The 23,043-nt window shown below is 43.6% G+C and overlaps 1 protein-coding gene across 2 annotated transcripts; it reads left to right on the forward strand.

Annotated features, from left to right (window-relative positions):
- Positions 1-3,038: 3,038 nt before the first annotated feature.
- VMO1 (vitelline membrane outer layer 1 homolog) lies at positions 3,039-15,603 on the forward strand. 2 transcript variants are annotated; one of them, XM_005025936.6, is made up of 4 exons: positions 3,039-3,389; positions 12,416-12,616; positions 13,228-13,322; positions 14,065-15,603. In XM_005025936.6, the coding sequence occupies exons 1-4, from the start codon at positions 3,381-3,383 to the stop codon at positions 14,348-14,350; spliced, it is 591 nt and encodes a 196-aa protein (XP_005025993.2). In that variant the 5' UTR covers positions 3,039-3,380; the 3' UTR covers positions 14,351-15,603. The 2 variants fall into 2 exon arrangements, with proteins under 2 accessions (XP_005025993.2, XP_021132291.1); XM_021276616.4 differs by lacking the exon at positions 3,039-3,389 and adding an exon at positions 5,301-5,541.
- The last annotated feature ends 7,440 nt before the right edge of the window (positions 15,604-23,043 follow it).

A 23,043-nucleotide genomic window follows, 5' to 3' on the forward strand; every position in this document is an offset into this window, starting at 1 on the left:
CTGATTGAATTTCCCAGCTCCCGTACCACTGGCCAGAAGAGTGGAAGTACTAAATAATGTCAAAACTTTGTTAATACAAGCTGGACTAGCATTGCAGATAGGAAACCACTGGATATCAAATTCCTTCTGCCTGGGGAGTCCTTTTCCTGACCAGCAATGTGAGCCTAGCAAAGGGTAAGTATCCCCCAAGCAGCAGTGGAGAAAACAAACACGGACATAAATCCTGCCTAGCAGTGCCATGTGAGAAATAGCACAGAGGCAATTTTGTAGGGATACTTGGCACTTCCCTCCAGCTATAGCATTGTTTGCTGAGCTGAGCGAGCCCGTGTGGGCCTGCCTGAGGGCTGGCACAGGCCGGGGTTGGGTTGGGATTGGCAATCACGCCCTCAGACTGGCAGCCAGCTCTTTTCTGAAGTAGGGGTGGGAGCTGAAAGGACATTTTTGGGTCAAACAGGGGAAAGAGACAGTAGGAACAGTGCTTTCCTTGGGTTGAGTTTCTCTGCCAAGAGCTGCAGTAGTTATTTAAGAGAAGGAGCAGGACTCACATTTGCTCATGCATGATAGAAAATGTTCACTTTTGTGCAATTTTAGTGCAAAGATTCCTCACTTTGGGTCCCAGGTGGTGCAGCAGTGAAAACCGGATGCAGGAGCAGGGGCAGCAAGTTTCTGATACATTGGCAGCAGCCAGCAGCATCTGGCCGGCTCATCACCACTGCTGTCCTCTGTGGAGGTATTTTCTAGTTAGGACGGTGTGAGGTAAGTGCCAAGTAATAACGAGCCTCCTGGAAAATCCTGCTGCTGCCATCTGCAAGAGATTACTTGTACATTTTGGGAGGCTTGTTCCAGACCCAGAGAGCTAATGGGGAAAAGCTGCTTCTGATCTTGTAGGGCAGAACAAGGGGTCTGATAGACCTTTGGCCATTGCAGGATAGTTGGCCACCCACAGCTACCTGCACCAAAACTGGTTGTAGGACGTAAAAAAGGCAGGAGTGAAATAAGCCATTATCTAGAGCCATGAGGAATGAAAAGGCTGTGCACCCAGCCTACCTGCCTGGACCTGCAAATCACAGGAACACTATGGTTACTGCAAAGAATGGGATGGCTTGATGGTGTCTGTTCCTGGGGTAAGGTCTCTCTGCCTTCATGGCCTCCACCTACCCCATCTCCTCTGGCAGCAACTAGAGAACTGCTGTGCCCCAGCCTTGTCCCACCCTGGGACAACACATTAATTTCTTGAAAAAGTACAAGAACTAGGGATTGTTATCAATAACAATAATGGTTTTTTTTTGTTTGTTTGTTTTTTTTTTTTGTTTTTTTTCCTATTCCTGACATGTCTGAAGATGGCATTTTTGAGGGGCAGGCAGTAGAATTCTGTGTTATCTCCAAGTGAAACTGAGTGCCATGAAACAAGTGTATTTTTATATATGCCACACAGGGTATGCTGTGCTTATCCCTGAAGGCTCAGACTTCCCTCTGTCAACCCATGGGGAGCTGCACTGTGGCCATCCTGAGATGGTCTTAGCCAGGTATTACTCACCTTCTGGGTGAGGTGCTCTGGGGCTCCGTGGAGCCTCTTCAGCCACTGCCTTCCCTGAGGTCTGTCTGGCTCCAGGAGCACTGACAGCAGCGGCAGCCTTGCTCTGCCTGCTGTGAAAACATTCTCCTCCATGGATAAATCCCAGTGCTGCACACGAATTGTCTCAGGCTAGAGGTATAAACAGAGAGGAGAGGCAGCACTTACACCAGAGTTAACTGCACCAGGTACATTTTCCCATTTTTCTCTCTCTGGCACTCCTATAGCACCCTCTGCAAGTGCTTTCCTTGTCTGAAGGACTTCAAACTGAAGATGACTCACCACATGGTTTCAATAAAAATCTGCAAACAGACTGCTTCCTGCATATTTCCTTCTCACCCAGGCTATAAACCTGAGGTCCTGGACCTCTCAGAAAAAAAATGAGAGGGTGGCCTTGCCCCCTACCAGCAGCTCATTGTCCCCGGGCTCCAGCAGTACATTAATTGCTTGCAGCAACACAGAAATCACAACAGCTCCAAGTAGCATGGGAGGGGAGAGCCCACACTCAATTTGCATTAATTTATGCATTACGGCTTCCCTTTGTCTGAGGAGCTTTTCACTAATAGATCCCTCATTGGCAGGAGCCAAGGTCTAATTACATGATAAAATTGTGCAGATGTGGCCATAGAAAAGACTCTCACTGATAATAGGGTATTTTTCCACAGTGGCTTGTCCCAGTTTGGGGAGAAAAACAAACTCTCTTCCTTCTTTTGGTTTGCTTATCTGCACCTCATGTAGGCATAAGGTTAAGATGAAGACCTCAGTCTCACTGGTGAAGCAATTATGGCCAAGCCATTTGGACCTGTATGTTAAGAAACTCGAGGGCTTTGTCCTTCTCTGTCTTGCCATGGGTGAGGAAGGGACAAAAAGAGAAAAGCACTGAAGAAATTCCCCAAAGTACGTGCTACTCAACTGAAGTGTACAGACACCATTTGTAATGTTAGAAGCACCTCAAAGACCAGGTGTAATCCTACTCTGAGGAGCAGGGTATGCTGTAAAGATGGAGAAAATAGAGCACTTGAGGGATGACAGCTGGGGCATTTGTGTGGGAAGTTAAGAGGGTTCATGCCTTCATAGATAGGGTTTCCCTATTTTTTGTAAACGATTTTCTGGAGAAATATCCATAAGATTCTAAGAAATGGATAAAATCCACATTCCAGCTGCATGAAACTACTGAAAATCTGGACATGCAGGGGGAAATCCTGGTATGAAATAATTTTTGGCATAAGATCTGGGAAACTGTGACTTGCTGCCATCACAGCAGATGGTGATACCTGTGGAAAATCTTGGCTTCGATTTTCAGATGGGGTTAATGACGTGGGTAGCTGGAACAGACAGTGTTGGAGGGGAAGAAGACTTTTACCTTTTTTGTAAATCCATTGATATATCAATTAAAATGATAGTGGGGATTCCCCTAGCTGCTCCAAGAACCTCCCCATTTAGGTACCAGGGAGCACAAAAGAGTCCTCTGGAGTAGCAGGGGCTAAAAGGAGAGATCCCTTCTCTGCCACAGGGCAAACCTGGGACTTTGTGTTGAGCAACAGGAGAAGCAGGAAGGAGGACTATGGGACCAGTTGGGACACTGAGTTTAATTAACGGCAAGAAGAAAGGTGGAGAGGATTGTCTTCCATTAGTAGCCTCCAGACTCTAACCGTTTGTACTGAAATTTTCAGTGCCTGATTCAATGCAAAAGTTTCTCTGGAAAGTTTTCTGGAAGGGTGATAATGAAGCATGAGGGAGATGAACAGAGGAAAGCTCATACTAAAAACGGCAACTCATTTCTCCTACAACAGCAATCCCCGCTCAGATGATGAAGGTCAGTACAGTGCATTTGCAAATTTCAATTCTACTGATGCCACTGCTTGCATTGCTTGAGGGGTTTAGCTGCTTCTTAAAATTACTTAGAAAATTACACTCTAAGAGGTAAATAGGAAACTCAAGAAGTAGTGTATTGTGAGTAATCAATTACTCATTTAATTCAGTACTTTTATGTGATTAATTTAATATTGAAGACAAAGAAGTCTTGGCAGAGTGATGCAGAAAGATGTTTTTGAAGGGACCAAGGGTGGTAAGGCTGGGACGCAATGACCCAGTCCAGAAGGGTCTGGTACATTGGAGTTTTAGCTGAGTGCCAAAAAAAAAAAAAAAAAGAGGAAGCACAGAATGTCAAGTAGATGGGAAAGTGACATTTTTCACTGCCCTTTGTTGCTCCGTGTTCTCTAAACCAAAGTGTTCACTTCCCCCCCCCCCCAAAAAAATAAGAAACCAAGCAAGAATCCAACAGTAGCAGTTGGGCCAGGTGTGTTTGCTCAGGTAGGGTCACACAGTGGCAGCCAGGGACACCCAGACCTAATCTTGGCTGCAGCCTGCATGAACATAAAGGGGTGAAGAGAGACTATGAGAAAGGGCTGGGACATAGAGGTGATGCCACAGAAAGAAAAAAGGTGTCTGCTTTCTTCTCCCTCCCTGCTGTTCCCCAGAACCTTTCACCATAATCTATATGGTCGCTCCTGCATGGTAGCAGGGAGCCACAGACCAACATGCAGGCACTGTCCTTGTCCTTACACTGAACAGGAAGGTTTCCCCCATGTCTAACGAGGGGTGAGCCATGGGGAAAGAAATGGAGCAGCAGTGTCAAAGTTTCAAGGATATATGAAGAGCAGGATGACTGGCAAGCGCATACATGCAGACTCTTTCAGATTAGAGCAGTGAGATAAATAGGCAGAGATTGGCACCACAACAAGGAGTCTTTCATGAGAAGAAACTCTAGGGGATGACTGAAAACCTGCATGTGGCAGCAAATGGGAAGAGTTAAGTGGTCTTCCTGTAGTGCTGCTGAAGGAGACCTGCTGTGGGCAAGTCCCTGTTTAAATCAACAGCTCACCATTAATGATTCCTTGACAGCTAGAGGATTAGATTTTGGAGGGGGAACTAAGCAATCTTGCATTTGTTAGAGCTTTTACTCATTTTCAGTACATGTATATAACTTTACAAACACGTAAAAAGACAAGATGTCAGGCACATGCACCTAGCCCCTCTGTGAGAGAATCTCAGGGCAGGTGATTTTCTGTCATACCAACATGGAAATTTTAGCTGTTTTTCAGAGACTGGCAGTCCCCATCAGTGTGGAACACCCCACTACTCACAGTGACTCCAGAGCAGAGGGGATTTGGAAGCTTGTGCCTGTAGGCTTCATCCAGGAGGAGAGTGATATAAACCAGCAGTGGGTCAGTGCAGCTCATATTAGGTAGGGATGTGGGTATGTGGCTTCTTAAAAAATAAACATAAATTGAAAAAATCACCTGAGACTTACAGAAGCAGTAGAGGAGTAAGGAGGTTGTGGAGGAGGGGAAGAACAGGTGTCCTGACCAGGCTGCCTAATGATTTTGATTGTTTTGCCAAATCATAAAGGCTTGTGGTGAAACTTCTTGTGTTTTATTCTTTTCTGCAGAATTTCAGGTTCAGATGTTTCTGAAAAGGAGGCTAGGGAAAAATATATATTTTTGGTTTGTTTTAAAGAGTCAACATTTCAACAACACGTAGTGCTGGCTCAGTGCAAAGTTTGACAGACTATCTATCATCTGTATTCCCTCTCCACATCTCACCTTCCCTAATTAGTGTGAACATTAAATGTAAGCAAAAAAAGTGCATTTTGCACCCATTCAGGTGTCTCAGCAGCAATTGCACTAAATGGACTCTTTATTCCACCTCAGCAGGTATATTTCACCCCCAAGCAGAGAAGGATTATTGCTGCAGCAGCAGCAGCTGTGGCCCCTTGCACACCCTGCCTTGGTGCAGGGCAGGAAGCAGAGGTGCAGCCCTCCCTTTTCCCGAGGCACTACCTGGGTTGTACACAGGCAGCACAGGGCCAGAAGTTCCCAAATCAGACACAGCAGAACCAGAAACCAGATAGGAGAAAGAAGAAAAAAATCGGCAGAAATGTTGTGGCACTGGAAGCTGCTGATGAGGTAAGGTGAGGACGTGATGAGTTGCTGATGAGGTGAGGGGTGAGGAAATGCCATTGCTTTTCCTAAGATCCAAGTTTTCTTGGTGCCTAATATCTCCTCCACAGCACTTCTTCTTCACTCCCCACTCCTCACAGTGGTTGGCTACAAAGGAGCAAACCTGATTAGGAAACATTTGGGAGAGAAGCTTCCTCCTGTGACCAAGCACTTTGTTCCTGCTGTGCTAGCCGGTGTCACCTACTCCGGGTGGGTCTCCACATGGCTTGGGGAGGAGGTGTGAGAGGGTCCTGTGGCTGACAGAGCTCTGCAGCCAGGTGAAATGGCCCCCACGTCTACTCCCTGTAGCTGTGTAGTCCTCTCCTTGCTTCTGTCCATGTTAATGGTCAGCACCTAGGTGCAAGGTACCTCCCATACTCACTCTGCCCCCTTTGGGACTTTCCTACTGCCTGCAGCATTTCTCTTCCTGTCTTTTCTGAGGCTTTGGGCAAGGGACAAAGCAGAACCTGTTAGTTCAGAGTTTTCCGCATCGTGTGAGACAAGAAAATCCCCAAGAAAAGCTGTAAGATCCAGGCCCCTGTGGTTCTCATCATTTGGTGACAAGTGAGAACTGAAGAAGTGAGGATCCTCACAATTCAGCGGTTTGCTGGTCATTGGTGAGGGCTTTTGGGCCATGGTTTGGAGACTGCTAATTGAAGGGCTGAGCTTTTAAGGTGTTGCAAGCTGTCTGCAGTACAGCAAAGCCCTTTAGCACTTGGTGAACTTTAAGGATGTAAATGAAATCCAGAAGATTAATCTTGTGCTTAAAAGCTTTGCTGGATCGATATACCTTGCAGTGTCAATTCCAGAGGTGTGTGGCTAACTACAGATGACAGGTTCTGTTTCACAGTAAATTCTCTGGATCAGCATGACGGCCTGTGAAGAGCTCTTGGGAGCGAGAAGACTTTGGCTTGAGCTGTCCCACCAGTGCACATGCTCATGCTGCAGCAGCCAGTGGTAATTCCTCATGGTTCGTGGTGACCATTAAGTATTTCTGCTATGGTTCAGAATAGAAAGGAACCGTAATTCCACATGTAGGTTTCCTGTAAAAAGATGGGCTTTCTCCCATGAATCTTTATCTTAGAGTGGTGGGTTCAAAACATTTTGTCAACACCTGCGGTACAGTGGAGACTCCCATTGCCTGCCTCTGGGCAGAGTGCAATCTCCAAGTTTTTGAGTGTGCAGCTCAGTAGTGACTAAAGCATTTTAAGTCAGCACCTGAACCACCTTAGGAGATACAAGCATTTGCTATAAGTAAACAGCTCTTCACAAATATTAAACACTTTTAGACATCTAGATGCTGAGGACATGCCCTCTTCCTTCTTTTCATTCTCCTCTTCAGGGTCTGATAATAAAATCCCTTTTAAAAAATTAAGATATACTTTGAATGATCTGGTATTTATCAAAATAATCTAAAAATATTCAATTTTCTTTTCAGGGCTTGGTACACAGTTCCTTTCTTCCCTTTCCTTTCCTCCCTCCCTCCCTGACCCTCAGCCTGCTCTGTTTGGCCTAGTGTAGCTGAGCTAGCACACATCCACCCCACCACCACGCGCATGGCTGGCACCCAGCCACAGCAGTGCTGCTTTTTCCACAGGGCAGGTAAAGGTCTAGGAATGGAACTGGGATGATGGTTGATGTCCAGCAGTTGTAACGTGGGGAAGGTGAAGTCAGTGACATGCAGTTGCCTGGTCCCAGCTCTCTGTTTCACTGTGGCTGCAGGGACCCTGGGATTGAAGTGCTTGGGGATCATTTCCTTGCTGGCACTGCTGTTAGCACCATGCAGCTTTCCATGGCCAAGCAGTGCTGATCAACCTGTGCCTCAATGCAGAATGTCCTGTAGCTGGTGGCAGCCTGTCCCCACCAAGGGAACCACTGATCTTACTGGAGAAGAAAGCTCAGGTATGCACAGGGTGCAGACAGTGCATGCAGTCAGGATCAGGACCGTGTCGGGGAGCAGGACCCCGACATGGAGCATCCCCTGAAAGGGTGCACTTTGGCCACATGAGGTAGGACACAGCACTGCTCTTCAGGGGACTGAGCAGCCTTGTGTCTGAGGTTATGGCCAACCCTGAGAAGTAGTCCCAATATGCTTTCAGAATAAGTTGCTAGAGTTTTCTTATGCAAAATGATCTTTAGCTGAGGAGGTAGTGATAGATCTGCAGTGGGTGTAAATTGATGTTTGGTCTCTGGCTGTCAGTAAAGCTGCACTACAGGAGGGTCTGGCTCTTTTATTTTTGTTAATTAGCAATTTGAATCAATGGTAAAAAATGTCAAAAGACTAATCCAATTGTAGAAACATATATTGAGCCATGTTCCACGGGAGACTGTTCTGAGTCTGGAATCATTCAATATTTTTATTAATGACTTGCATGGTAGAATAGAGAGTTTGCTTATTAATTTATAGATGGCACCAACCTGGGAGATGCTGACACCACTAGAAGATGGGGATAGAATTCAAAACAAGCACAAGTACAAAGTATTACACCGATGTGAGAGCAGTCACCTTCAAAGAGAATGACTGGTGAGGCAGAAGTTCTACATGGAACAAAATGCTTTTGCTGTCTAACCAGGCATTTTAACTAAGTAGCCAAGTGGAAAGTTTCCACCTTTCCACTGTCATTCAGCAATGGCAAGGTCTAAGAAAATGGTGTTCAAAATTGGTATAACCATCTGGGTAGAGTCCAGAAGAGATCAGCTAAAATGATGAGACTGAAAAATGATGAGAGAAAACATATGCAGGATAACCAAAGAAATTGGGCCTTCTTAGTTGAGGGAAGAGATGACAGTAGGAAACACAGAGTACATCTCAAACAGCAACACCAGGATAATCTCATGCACTTGCAGCTGTATAAATAAGTCACTACTGGGAATGATTAACTCATCCACTTGAAGTCTTTTGCTTCTCCATTGTACCCTCATCTGTAGTTTCTTCCCACATTCCTTTTCCAGTGTCTTTCTGCTGTGACACAGATGCCTTGCCAGGAACAAATCCAGGCCCAAAAGTTTAGTTTTGCTAGAGTTCTTCATTCATTTGCTGATGAATCTTGCAACCCTTTGTATTATCCAGGCTGTCTACTCACTGTCTTGTTAATGACTGCTAGAAATATGTGCACTCACTGAGAGCTGGCTGAAGGGTTAGGAAGGAAGAAATCAAAACCAGATAGCACCTCAACTCAAATGAGTTGTAAGAATGAGAAGGATTATGAGGGGAAGATGGGAGGGAGACTTCATTTCCTGCTGATTCTCACCTCTAACACAGCCTTGAGGAAAAGAAGTGGATGTCTCAGTGCAAAGAGTGTAAGCAACTGTGAGATACGAGCAAAACAATTTCTTGGTTACTGGCCATGGTCTCTGCTTTCTATCTGCTGCAAGGGTTTCTTTAGGATGTTTGATTTTCTAGCTAGAAATTACAGTGAGGTCTCAATGACAAGTGGACCCTGTATGTGTTTTCATTCCTTGTGTGGGCATGACAGACAGCAAGTAAAACTGAAATTAATCAAGTATGAAGGAAAAGGGCAGGGAGCCTCTGAACAGGAAAAAAGAAAACCACAGCAGTAGTCCTAAATTTAAGCTGACATGAGAACTGTTCCAACAGTAAGGACAGCTGAGCACTATATTGTCTTGCTTAAGGGTTTTGATGTGTTTATCGTTGGAAGTTTTTAAGCACAGGTTGAACATCCTTCATTCTTCAGGAACACTTAGGTGTGGACTGGTCCTGCCCTGAGGCTGCAGGCATGGAATAAGTGTCTTGTTACATTCTTTCAGGTTCTCTGTCTTACAGGTTCATTCACAGTTGATTGCTCTGTGGCACTTTCTGGCAAAAATAAGAAGCAGTAATGATGTGCTGGTTCTTGAACAGGAATTAAGAAGCAAAAGAAATTGAGGGCACCCACTACGTAGAAATTATGTATTCTTTTGAAAGTATTAAAATGATATTAGTTATTATAAATCAAAATTAAAGTGAGGAAATAAAGGATAAGGCTATATGAACAAGACAAGTGTAATTCATATATGAAGGAAAGTTAGTTTTACTGATAATACAGAAATAAGAAATGTGAGAAATTGTAAAAATTCTAATTTCTGTGTTAAAAAATACTAATGAGTGCTCAGCCTAGTAAACCAGATAATTGAATTGTCTAAGTTTCTGAGGAAAATTTATTTATGAAAGCTGAAGGCCATGGACAGATGGGAAACTGCCTGGAACAAGTTCACAAGAGGAGCACCACCTCAGAGTGAAGCTCTTGATTATATCCCATTGCTGATGCAAAACTATCTCCTCCTACATCTGAGAAACAGCTATATTTAGCCTGTTGTTCACTGTAAAGCTTTCTGTGCTCATATGTCTAGAAAATCCTGTCTCTTGTCTCACTTTTGAAGTCTCACTTGCATTTTTCCTGTTATTTTTTTTTCTATTAATGAGTCAGTTTAATGAATGAGAAATAGAAGACCAGCTAGAACATCCTTTTTTTTCATTAGTGTTCTCTTAAACATTTGCCTATACCGCTGAAAAATAATTGTAATTCAGCAACACTGTTTTTAGCCTACTAAAGCCTAAAAACGGACTGAGGTTGTAAGACCTTTTTTTGACCTTTTTTTATTTATTTATTTTTTATTTTTTAATTCCACAATTCCACAGACAGGAATGGATTTCTTGCTTGCGTCTGACTGGCTGATTTGAGTTATGGACATCAGTATGCATTGCTCGTCCTTTGTTTCTCTCTCTCTTAGCAAACCACCATGGCAGGCCCCACCCTGCTCCCAGAAACTTCTGGTGTGAGCTGGATCTTGTGAAAAAAGCAGCAAAAGTGCCCAAGATAGGGGGTAACACGCATGGCTGGGAGTTATGATGCAATGCTCACTTCTAAGTCACACTGCTAAAAGAATCCTCAAACTTTTTCTAGATGAGTATATTTAATCTTTTACACAGAATTCTACCAAGGGCATGGTAGAGGATGTGATAGGAGCAGAATTTCCCTGCCTGACAGAGAAGTAAGATTAATGGGTAGGTTTTAAAAATGTATAATTTTAGAAAATTATAAATCAGAAAGGAATCAATCATCTCACACTTGGCACCCCAGGTTACAGGGTGGTTTCATTGACCATGAATGGGGAAAGTGATATTTCCCAAGCCCCACAGTGACAGTGCTAGTCCAGGGCTTGAGGTTTCTTAGGGGCCACTGAGGTGTGTGTAGGAGTCATTTCTCATGGCTCCCCATGCACACCATGGGCTCCTGGTTCCCTGGGACCCTTTCTTCTGTTTCTTGCAAGAGACTGGCATCTCCTGATGGGAGCAGAGTCTGTGAGGGGGTGCTGTAGGCTCTGACAGGCTGTGGAGGTAAACCAGACATGGGAGATGCTTTGGGACTAGTGAAAAAGAAATGGGTATGGGGGTCTTGCTTTTTCTTTGCAGTGTTACCACCGGGTCTCAGCTGTTTCTTTCTGAGTCCTCCTGCTCCTTTCTGTTCATGTGCAGCCAAGAGCAGGTCTGGGTGTCCCTGGCTGCCACTGTTTGACCCTGCCTGAGCAAACACACCTGGTTTGCCAGCCATAGTTGCATGGTCCCTGGGAGGAAAAACACCTGCCCTCTGGGCTTTGATGCCCCCCTTGGAGAAGCAAGATGAAAGCACTGGTTTAAGAAGGAAAACAGGCTGTGGCTTCACAACTTGTGGTGTTTTTTTTTGGTGCCTTGCACCAGAAGGCTTGTCCAGATTCCCACCACGTCCATGTAGATATTGCCACCTACACAGAAGCATGGACAAGCAGAACGGGGGTAAGGCCTGAAGGGTGGGAAAGCCAACATCACCTCTAAATAGGACAGGAACAGAGGGAGCAGGGCAGAGATTGAAGAAGTTTAGAAGAGTGAAAATCTTTGTTTTCCAGTAATTCAAGGTTTGGCACCCTATTCTTCTGTAAAATCCTAAGCCTCAGGATACATTCCTGAAATCTGTTCTCCTCTTTGCCTCTTGAACAGAGAAGCAGCTCCTGCCAAGCCTGGCTGAGGGCCCCAGAGAGCACTGGTTATCAATGTGTGCAGAGAGTCTCTCAAAACCAGGGCTTCAAATTCACCTCTCCCTGCATTGTGCCATCCTCAGAGACTGTGCTCTCAAGTTCGGTATCACCTTTCTGGAAAAACTGCCTTACACCTCCACTCCTGGTGGCACTTATTTTGCAGTCTCCCTGAGAAGTGCTGTGAGCATCTCAGCATGTCTGACTTAAGTTTGTCACAAAGCACATATTTTTTTTATTATTATTATCAAGATAAAAGTACTAGTTGAAAAAAAATGCATTGAAACCATAAATAACCTACATATATATCTAGCTTATCAGGAATCCTGTTCAACAAAGGGTGCTGGGGGACACAGGGTGTGAGTTTACTTACACTTTGTTCCAGACCAGGTCCCCTGTGTTACTTCGTGGAGTTTCTTGCCAGACATCCAGAAATAAACAAAATAGTTATGATGGTTTCACTCAAGAGGTTTCAGTCAAAATGGTTATGATTTGGTTCCACTCAAAAAGGCAAACATCCCTGTGGCCAGCTCTCTGTCTAGCCAGCAGTGGGAATCAACACTGAGCCTCTGCCAAGCTCCATGGACACAGAAAGGACAGTGTAGGTCTTGCTATAACCCATCAGTGATGGAGAGTGCCTCTGCAGCCACAGCATCTGCTGGTTGTCAGACTCTCCGTGTTCCCGGGAGAGCTCCTCACCTCCTAGAAGCAGGCCAGCAGTGCTGTGTCACTGCCAGGGCAGGAGCTATTGTTCCTACAGTGTTTGTTGATAGACTGATTGGGAAGCCCGGGCTGACTTGGCAGGGTATAAATTCCCCTGTCTGTCTATCAGCCCTCCTTCAACAGGTGCGGAGTGGAAGAGATGAAGCTCCTCATGCCAGCAACCCTCATCCTGATCTTCTCCTTTTGCACCCTGGGCACAGTGGCACGTGAACACACCTCTGTCATCACTGTGCCCAATGGAGGCCACTGGGGCAACTGGGGCAGCCGGCAGTTCTGCCGCTACGGCTATGCCAAGGGATTTGCGCTGAAGGTAAAACTCTCCTTATTTTCCACTGTCTCACTCCCAAATTGGAGTTTTTAGGAAAATTTAGCCTAGAAAATTTAGCCACCATAATTAGTCCAGCAAAGATTTTTTTTTTTTAATTACTATTATTTTATTTTTTAGGCAAAGTAGTTTTATATTAGAGCAAAAACAAATCTACTGCCAGGATTGCTTTGCTGTCAAGCTGGATAGAGGAGTGCCAGCAGATTCATGGTCTGCATGTGGCTGTTGCTGGAGGAAGCCACGTCTGTGCCAAAAATCGGGACTCATGGAGAGTGGCAGCCTTTCCCAGCACGTCTCTTGGGATGAATTCTCTCTGCCTTACTTTGTTGGGTCAGAAAGAGTTAAAAAACACAAAGAAAAGCATGTTGAAAGTGTTATGTAGGTACATAGCTGATTCCTGGTGTGACTTGCTTCCTATATGCTTCCCAAGACATTTTCTTTTCCTTCATGCTTCCCAAGATGTTTTCTCTTTTTCAGCACAGAAATTGGTTGGGACTTAATTGTTTAGGACTTAAGGACTGCCCTCATTAGGACATGAAGGGTGTTTCCTGGGCCTTGTCCACCTTGCCTCAGTCCTTGTGTGTCTTCTACTGCAGGTTGAGCCCTCGCAGTTTGGAAATGACGACACAGCCCTGAATGGCATTCGGCTGCGTTGCCAGGATGACTCAGTCATCGAGTCCTTGGTGGGGAAGTAAGTAGCACGGGTTTCTCCCTCGTTTGTCAGCACCAGCTCACAAAGCATCCACAGGCATCACCATTTGCAGGGGTCTCTTCTCTGACTTGCTTTGTCTACACAGAGTTGGCACATAAAGTAAACTGAAACAGGTGGCTAGGCTTTTTGTTCATCCATTTTTAGGGTGGTTAAATTTGGGTACTTCACATTACTGCCTTCTGTTTGCTCTTGAAATTTCCTCTGCAAGCTACGAACAACTGAATTACAGTGCCTGGGCTCGAGTCCCTCTTGGAAATCTGCAGCTTGTGGGGCAAATGTGAGGAAAGGGATTTTTAACCATATATTTAGAAACCATTTGGATGAAGTCCTGGCCCTGCAGAAGTGAACCACTGTACCTTGGGATGTCAGAGAGCATGCTCTCATTGCTGTCTAATGTGTACTTATGAGACAGGCCAGGGATTTATCACAAAACACACTGTCTTTAGGGTTTCCACCAGAACTGTAACTATCCAATCTGGGATTTTCTGGTATTATTCTGATGAGATATGAATAAGGAGAGAATCGCATCCTTGGAAGAGAGGGAAACAAAGAATGACAAAGTGAGGGACCATAGACTGCATCAAGACATTGTGCTGGTCACTGCTGGGAGCAACGGAGCCTTTAAGCTCGAGGGCAGAATTGTAAGGAGAAGGGGCACTTCCCAGGGGATTTCAGAGCCCAGACATTCCTTTGTCTGTTTTTTTTTTTTTTTTTTTGGCAGGTGGGGTACCTGGACCAAATTCCAAGTTTGTCCAAGAGGCTACTTGGTTTCCTTTTCACTGAGAACAGAGATGTCTCAAGGAGGAGGTGATGACACAGCAGCCAACAACATCCGCTTCAGATGCTCAGATGCAGCTGTGCTACTAGGTGATGGGCTGTCATGGGGAAGATTTGGTCCATGGAGTAAAAGCTGCAAAATATGTGGTCTCCAGACAAAGGTAGAACCTCCACAGGGCCTTCAGGATGATACAGCACTCAACAATGTGAAGTTCTTCTGCTGTAAGTGAGCACTTGCCCCGTCTTCATCACTGTTCCACTCATCTCATATCCCACTCCAAATGAGACATCATCAAAGCTTGGCTCTAACTTTATCCTGGGAAATGCCTGTGGCTTTTTGACTAAAATGCAGTTTATGATCATGGATCGCCTCCATATCTGCAGGGAATGGGTGAAAGACAGAGCCATGACTGAAGCAGCAAGGAAGGACAAAGGAAGGTCCAGTCCAAGTAGAGAATGAGATGGAGAGGAGAGACTCAGTGACTTAGCTTCTTGTGGATAAGCTTCTTGCACCTTTTGTCTCTTGTGGCTTAGTTTTTGCTTATGTCTTGCCATACCACCTTAAATGAAGCTTAGATGATGCCTTAGATAGTGATGCCTTTTGTAGCTACCACTGCTAAGAATAACTTCTCAGTTACCCAAGCGCATTGTATTTAATACAGTCATCACCTCATGTAACCACTAGTGTATCACTGTTAAAACACCCAATCTCTGACAATTGCTTAGAGGCGAGGAACAGATTTCTCACCTTCTTTTGCTCTGACTAGTGAGTTTCTTTCAGGTTTGCTCTGCCTGTTTGTCCCTTTGTTTGAAACAATATTTGACCTCTTGACATGACAGACAGAGAAGAACGGGTAATAATGGGTCAGCTTGAGGTTTCTCACCAAACACAAAATGACCAATGTGAGCTAACCTGGGGAAATGGAAATATGGGTGGGCTTATGAGCAGCATCAAATATTTGTCTTTAATTGCCCCAGGAGCTGTGGACACTTTTTATAAGTATTATTTTAGCTCATACCTGAGATCCTGCCTTAGGGAATGTGGTTAGGTGTACTTACACTGAGCATTCACGTTAGTGTGGTTTTAGTGCCAGCTGAGTGGTTTGTAGCTCCCTAAACCTCTCTTGTTGGTGCTTTGGAGTGTGCTACACTGGCTCATCTAGCTGTTTCTTCTGCCAGTTCACATCCTGTGCTCAGCACATACACAACAGCCTTTGTCACTAGCTCTTCACCCAGGCTAAATTTTCTTCCTGTCACTTACGTCAAAATACACTCACATAATAACTGTATTTTCTTTTAAAAACAGTGGAATATAGCAGATTAAAGAACAGAAAAAGCCTAATGTTTACTTCGGTTGAAAGAGTTTTGATAACAAAATCAAAGGGCTACTCTGGAGCAGATCTGTCTCGCTGTACTGTCTCTGGTTGCAGTGCTCTGTATCTAATGCCTGTTGCAATAAAAAGTTTCTGTCTCATGGAAGTGATGACTATGAATTTTATTGGTGAAAACAACAGCAATCACAGCACATTGGAGGTTTGTTGTTTGGTTGATGTTTTCTAGTTCTGGCCTTTGGAGCTCACAGCAATTTTTCATGGTGTTAGTGTCCTTTCGCTTCCCAGTTCCCATTTTTGGCAACATGGGATTTTTCCAAGTGGTGGATGACAAATGGACAAGCCAGATATACAGAATTCAGGCTTGATCAAATCTGCAGCAACAAGACACATTTCTCTTGGCTCTGTCTGTACTGTACAGGGTGTTGGTTCCCATCATCTGCTTCCTGAGGGACTGCTGGAGTAAATGAGTGGATCTCTACCGCCATCATTCAAAGTTACTTCAGTTGAAGCACTTCCCAAAGCCTCAGTGATACAGCAGTAAATATTTAATGTTTTTCTGGATTTTAATTTCATTAAAAAAAAAAAAAGTCAACACCTTTCCAGTCTGAGTCTCGGGTTTAAATTTGCATAGCTCTGATTTATTTAATCTGAGGATCCAATTTATTTCTTAACCTCTTAAGATGTTTTTATAACTTGGTATTTTCTAGGTGATTCCTTAACTGCTTTCTGTCCTCCACTTGACTGAAGACATATTAAGCACACAATTCTTTTTTTAGCTAAATGCTTATTTTGCAAAACCAGCCCAGTCAGCATTTGAAATACATCTGAAATACTAGGGATTCATAGCTTCAAGGCAACATTTTGTAACTTCCATCTACATTTGGGATTTGCTGAAAAAACCCTTATTTGTCATATATTTAGCTCTGTATAAACATTCAAATCCCTCATCTTTAGTACTTAGCAGCAAAAAAAAAAAACCAACAATAAAAAACAACAAAAAAAAAACAAAATAATAACCTTTTTCTAGCAAGCTGAACTAGATTAAACTAAAACTAGATTCTGATGCTATTACTTAGTGGGAGTTCTGGGTTGACTTGTCCCTTTATTTGAAGACATACAAACACATATCTTCCAAAATTACATTAGTTTGTTTCTAGATGTTTGTCTTTCATCTCTTATGAGATAAGGAACATTTCAACTTGTAAACCGACCATCTGTATAATTAATGAGGTGAGATTTGATGACATAAGAATAAAAATAGTTGTACTCATCTAAACTAGACAGGCTTAATTCAGTGAAGAAATTGTGGTGACACTGATATTGACTTAGCCAACGACAGAATGCGCAGGAACAGCACAAAGCTGCACCAGGGGAGGTTCAGACTGGACATAAGGAAAAATGTATTTACTCTGAGGGTAGTCAGACAATGGAACAAGCTCCCTAGAAGGGCAGTTGATGCCCGTGCCTGTCAGTGTTCAAGAGACTTTTGGACAATGCCATCATTAACATGCTTTAATTGCCTGAAGTGGTCAGGCAGATGGACTAGATTATCTTTGAAGGTCCCTTCCAAATGAACTATTCTGTTCTATGGTCTATGTTTTCTTCCTGAATCTGAGGAGTCCCTTTGCTCAAGCAGTGGCAGCTCCATGGACTTCACAGAAGTCTTAGAGGGCCAGCTACTGGTGTCCTTCTACCAGAGCGAGTAGGACAAGTAAAAATTGCCATGTATTTTATGTTATGGTATCATGTGCTCAGCGTCACCAGTGAATGCAGCAACATGACATTTCAAGTGTTTTTTCTCAGCATGTGAGTAAGTTGTGTGTTTTGGAAAGTTATGATTTGTGAATCCAAGTTGTGTGTGCAGCCAGTTTCCCAAATAAGCATATGTGTGGGGAGAGAGGTTTGGTAGCTTCTCTGTTCCCCTGGTAGAGTTGGTTTCTGAAAGAGTTGATTCTTGGAATGGCCATTAGAGCTGAGCTGAAGTGCCTGAAAGAAATAATTACTTTTATTTTAAATGATTTGTTCAAGAACTGGTGCCTGTTTTCTTATGTGTATGCATGTGCATATGTAGATAATTGAAACAATTTGAACTTCAAATTTCACATTTATTTTAAGGGGGGTAGGCCAAGCTGGAAGGCTCTGAACATCTGCTTCTTCTCTGCAAAAGAATGATTCAGTTAAATTTTGAGGTTGTACTGGGGAAGAATTATTCACACCATCAGCTAAACTGACCTTTTATGTTTCCCTATTATGCCTGATGTAATATGGACTCATATTAGTGTGTGAATAGACACTCCAAATGAGAGCTGTTCCAAGAAATGTTTGGAAAACAGAGTGCTACCTCCTCTTCATGTACTTTCTCATATATTTATCAGCAACTTCAAAAATCGAGTGGGGATGCTTTTGTCATCTGAAAACTGGTGGAATGCTTTCAGTTAGACCTCCTCTGATGGTCCACTTGCATAACATAGATCATCTACACAAAAGATGGGGTGGGAATGCAATTTAGAAGCTCGAGCTGAGCAGGTCTCAGCTATTTACTGCACTAGTTCGAGAGGCATTTGGTTACAGGAATTACATTCTTTCAACTGAAATGAGGGACTAAGAGTGCACTTTGCTGATGCTGATGCAAAGTGCACTGGAACTGATGTGGCTGAAACCGTGCATAGCTGAAAACTGAGTAGCTACAGCTGCATGACTTTCAAAACTCATTCTGTGTCCCTGGCACATCTAGGAGTGAGGAGCAGGTTGCCAAAGAACTGCCAGCCAGTTCCTGTAGGATGACAACAGGGCCAGTGGCCAGACCAAGGACTAAGTAGGGATTATCTCCACTTCTAATTTAGGGACTGGAGTCTGAGTAGGTGTGGGAGGAATCTCCTAGCCATGCACATGTGGCACAGCTCTCAGGGAGACCAGAAGAAGCAGCAGGTCTGGAGCTTTCCAGAAGTGATTTCTAAAAGCTATTTCTATTGAACAAGACTGAGTAGTTACGTCCAGAACAAACCTGCTGTCAGTAGTGTTCATTTGAACCAAGCTTTGAAACTGCTCTTAGAAATTTGGTCTTGAAATCTTAGCCCATATGGCAGCATTGTTCCCTCTGCATGAGGAAAATAAATATTCCTTCCATCACAGAGGTGTGAAGCTTAAGTTATTAGATTTTGCAAGATGCAGAGGAAACAGCTGAAGATGCATTAGCTGCATACAATTTATGTGCTCTGCTTGACAGAGACGTGCACCATGCAGCTCATGCTGTTTGTCCTGGTTACCTTTGCTAGCCCTTAAAGACAACCCTAATTAACTAACATGATTATCAGTGAGGAAACAATTGAAAACATCTGTTTTGAAAATTTCAGAGTGTAATTATTTGGAAATATTGCTACAGAATGTGACCACTGGAGAATGTTAGTCTGTTGATTCTGAAAAGAAAGACAGCAGGGCCTTGCAGAAGATGGAATTCATGGAGGGTTGAATTCTGGCTTTCATCCTCCCCCACAGCACCGAGCCTTTGGGTATGACTTGCACTTCAAGATTGTATAACTGTGGTACTCTCTTTCAACCCTAAGTATTGAACTGAGAAGTTGCTGCATGGTTTGTATCCCCCCTTTTTTTTTTCTCCATCTCTGCAGAAATGGAGCTTACCCATGGCAGTACTGGTTCTAGCAAGTGATGTTAGAAACAGTTGTTCCAGCAGAAAGGGGATAGAAGGTACCTCCCTGGCTCACTGAAAGCTGGAGGGACTGAATGAGCCAAGATGTCCCAGGGAAAGTCCTGACTTGCAGTTCAGAAACAGAATTAACAGCAAAGTGGCAACACCAGATATATGAAAAGCCATATTTCTCTTTAGCAGGTAAAGTGGAACCTTTCTTAGAGACTTTCTATTTTGATCCAGATTTCCTGCACTCTCCATGTCCCACCAGAACAAAACCTTGTAGACCTAAATCACCTCTTAGCACCTTACAGTGTAGACTGACTGTGTAGCTTGCTTAGGTTTAATGGCTGCTGCATCAATTCAACTACTTTGATGAAATTTGCCTGCACTAACAATTGGGCCTCTCCAGCAAAGAGTAGCAATTATTTTGTTTTGATCACTCAAATGTTCAATGGCATCAATGCAGTATAGGTTGATGCGTTTCTTATTAACATCAACCATTACAATGTACACAAATGGGCTCTCCAGCATCTTGTGTAGGAGAGAAAACAAGTGAAGATGCTGCAATGTTGTAAGGATACTTGAATGAGCTTAATTCATTCTGTGGAAAATAACAACATTTTCAGAGGGAACAGGATGGTATGCATAGTTAAGTGCCTGCACAAGTCCTTGCAGGTTGAAAAGACCTGAACAAGTCTGGGATATCCCCTTGATGTTTCTTCTGACACAATCCCTATTTCTCACAGGGAGGGATGGGGGAATTCTGTGTCTCTTCTGTGAATGACTTAGAAGTGCATTGACAAAACTGTATGTTAATAGCTTTGTTAAAATCCATAAAGGTCTGCTCACACCCTAAAGGACAAAGTATCTTCATACTATCCAAAACTACTTTAACCCATTGCACTTTTCCCAAGTAGTAGGAGATGGTTAAAAATGAACCTCCTGACATAACATTTTATCTATATAATGTCTTTCGATCCTTGCTCCTCCCTCAAGTGATTTTTTTTTTCATGTCAGTGAATATTTAGTGGTAAGATAACCATGAGGAACTAAAAACAAACTTTCCTTCTCAGCTTTTGCTGCTATTTTGCTTATCAAATACACCAAGCTTTATTATTTCTAACTGATTGCAATGAAATCCACTACATGGCTGGTAGTGCTATCAATGTGAAAACATGAAATATATTCCAAAAGTTGATTTGAACATCTTATTTTCCAAGGAGAAAGTGTGAAAATAAATTCCAATTCATGACAGTGTTTGTGTTTCACTGCAACAGCCATTTCTGTGTGCTCACTGGGAAGAGCAGTGTCAAAAGGACAAAGCTCTTAATTTCAAAAGAGACTTTCAACTCAGGAAAAGTAGCAACTAAGTGAAAAAAATACCACTTCTATCTCTAGGTGTTTACAAACAAACAGCTGGGAGCACTTCAGTATTTTGTGAAAAAACATAACCGTGTTTATCCTTAGGGTCATACTGGAGTCAGTGAAGTTACACATGGATAAAACAGGGGGTAAGTGTGAAAGGCATGAACTTAGGAAATCATTACTGCACAATCTACCTGATGAAAAATTTATTTTCAAGTCTAGCAAAATGACTGCAACTTTCCATGTGGGATTATAACACCTCTGCCACAATGCTACGCATTTATCTAGCAGTACCTGCTGACTCTCACTCCTATTAGAGGTGTGAGAAACCCACTGGTGTCCTGCTAGACTTTCAAACCCAGCTGGAAGTTTATCAGTGAGGCATCTCAGAGGTGGCTCACATTGAAGGAGATACAGTATCACACTCTTGCTTGTTAAACAGGCTTTTATATAACAGTTATGGTTTCCATAGAAACATAACTAAATCTTTCCTCCAGTATAATCCCAAAGGCTTTCACAGACCTGGAAAATATGCTGTAAGCAGTCAAATCATTTTTTATGCTGACACAAAGGATGCCACAGTTGTCACCCAGTGAAGTTTCTCATGGGGGCAAAATGAGTTTAAATCCCACATTGTGAAATTGCCTTGCAGCATTCAGACATTTTCTGGTATCCCATTTCCCTGCAAGCTCAGTTTTATAAACCTCTTAATGAAAACTTACAGAACTACGTAAGTTATAGATGGGAAAGACCTTATTATTCATCCATCTTCCTAAAGCATGTGGGTGAGTGCAGAATAAATAAGAACAGAAACAATACCCATACTGATGATCTCTTTCCCAGTTCTGTCTTGTTTCCAGTTAAGCATTTTTTAGGTTCTTCATGTCTAGGGTTTAGATGTTCCCCTTAATTGTTGGCCCTCCCATTATGTAACAGGGAGGGCATTCCACAAAATGATGGATTTGTCAGGCAGAAAGATTTCCTCTGCCATTCAGTCTACACTATCCTCGTGTTTAATTTCATCCAGTTCTCTTAGCACCCTGTTCACTTTTCTAGGTCTTAATTGAGGATATTTACTGATACTCCTCTATGACAGAAATGGGGCTGATCTGTAATTCTTCTTCTTTCAACTAAAACAGAGATGAGCAGTAAGGTGCACCCCAACTATTAGATCCTCCTCGTCTTCATTTTCACATTTTTTTTTTTTAATCTTTAGTGGATGGATAGTATGAAAGTCACAGTTAAAATAACTGAGTTTTTGGACTCTGTGGTCTGCCTGCTTGTGATTTCAGTGCTGAGGTGTGCTGGTTTCATGCCAGCTGAGCAGCCAACTGAAAGAAAACCAAGGATGCTCAAGGTTTTAGTGTCTTTGTGCTTCCCCAGTTGGTTTGTAATGTCTGTGCTAGCAGGGTATTTGGAGAGGTCCTTTATATACTGTTTCCCACCTATTTTCCTTCCCACTTGTTTTTTCTGACTCCCACTTTCCATCACTATAAAGCTAAAGAAAGTTCAGAAGATTGACACTGTCTGGGTAACTGAAAACTTTTTACACCATTTCTTCTCACCATTAGATCCCCCAAAATCTAGTGATCTCATCTGAAGAAATCTGTATTCATTCTGAGGGCAACACTTGCTGCGTTACTGTTGCTAGATGCATTAAGAAGAATTTCTACATTTTGAAGCCCATTTAGCAAGGCCATTTATCTGAACTTTGAGATCCTGAGCCATTTGTCATTAAGCCTTCCTGCTCTCCTTGTACTTCTCTATGTTTTTTATTGAGTTCCTGCAAATTTAGTGACTAATCAATCAAAAGAATATTTCAAATGCAGAGTTCATACCCAAAAGAGTTTTCACTGAAGGCCTGCAAACGCATAAGACCAAGAAATGTTGAGCTTGATGCTGTCTGTAGAAAAAAGCATGTAGCAGCATTCCTTGCTCAGGCAAATCCCATCCTATGGGGAAAACCTGGATTGTAGGAAAAATCCACCACCAAAAAAAAACAACAACCACCATACACTACTACAAAAAAGTGACGCTACCAGGTAGGAGGGTGGGGTGCAGGCTGAAGTGGGGGCTCTCCATGGGCCGCAGCCTCCTCCAGGCCACATTCACCTGTTCCCCCGGGGGCTTCTCCACCCATGGGGGGGCTGCAGCGTGGAGATCTGCTCCATGTGGGACCCATGGGCTGCAGGGGGACAGCCTGCTCCACCAGAGGCCTCTCCACGGGCTGCAGGGGAACTTGTGCTGCCTTGTGCCTGGAGCACCTCCTGCCCTCCTGCTGCACTCCCCTTGGGGGCTGCAGGGCTGCTGCTCTCTCAGCTCTCTCCCCTCTCTCCCAGCTGCTGGAGCACAGCAGATTTCCCCTTCCTTCAATCTGCTCTCCCAGAGGCCCAAGCACTGTCACTCATGGCTTGTCTCTGGCCAGCAGTGGGTTCCTTTTGGAGCTGTCTGGAGCTGGCTCTGATGTGGGGCAGCTGCTGGGCTCTGCTCATAGTAGCCACCCCTCCAGCCCTCCTGCTACCAAATCCTTGCCACCTAAACCTGAAACAGCTGCCTGTCCTGCACACTACTGTCC

Source organism: Anas platyrhynchos, chromosome 1, assembly GCF_047663525.1.
Source record: "Anas platyrhynchos isolate ZD024472 breed Pekin duck chromosome 1, IASCAAS_PekinDuck_T2T, whole genome shotgun sequence".
Lineage (NCBI taxonomy): Eukaryota > Metazoa > Chordata > Aves > Anseriformes > Anatidae > Anas > Anas platyrhynchos.

What these genes read in the sequence shown, in the direction of transcription:
- VMO1 (XM_005025936.6), top strand. An exon ending in CCAAGGGATTTGCGCTGAAG is followed by an intron (nt 12,617 to 13,227) that starts GTAAAACTCTCC and finishes CTTCTACTGCAG; the next exon opens with GTTGAGCCCTCGCAGTTTGG. An exon ending in ATCGAGTCCTTGGTGGGGAA is followed by an intron (nt 13,323 to 14,064) that starts GTAAGTAGCACG and finishes TTTTTTTGGCAG; the next exon opens with GTGGGGTACCTGGACCAAAT.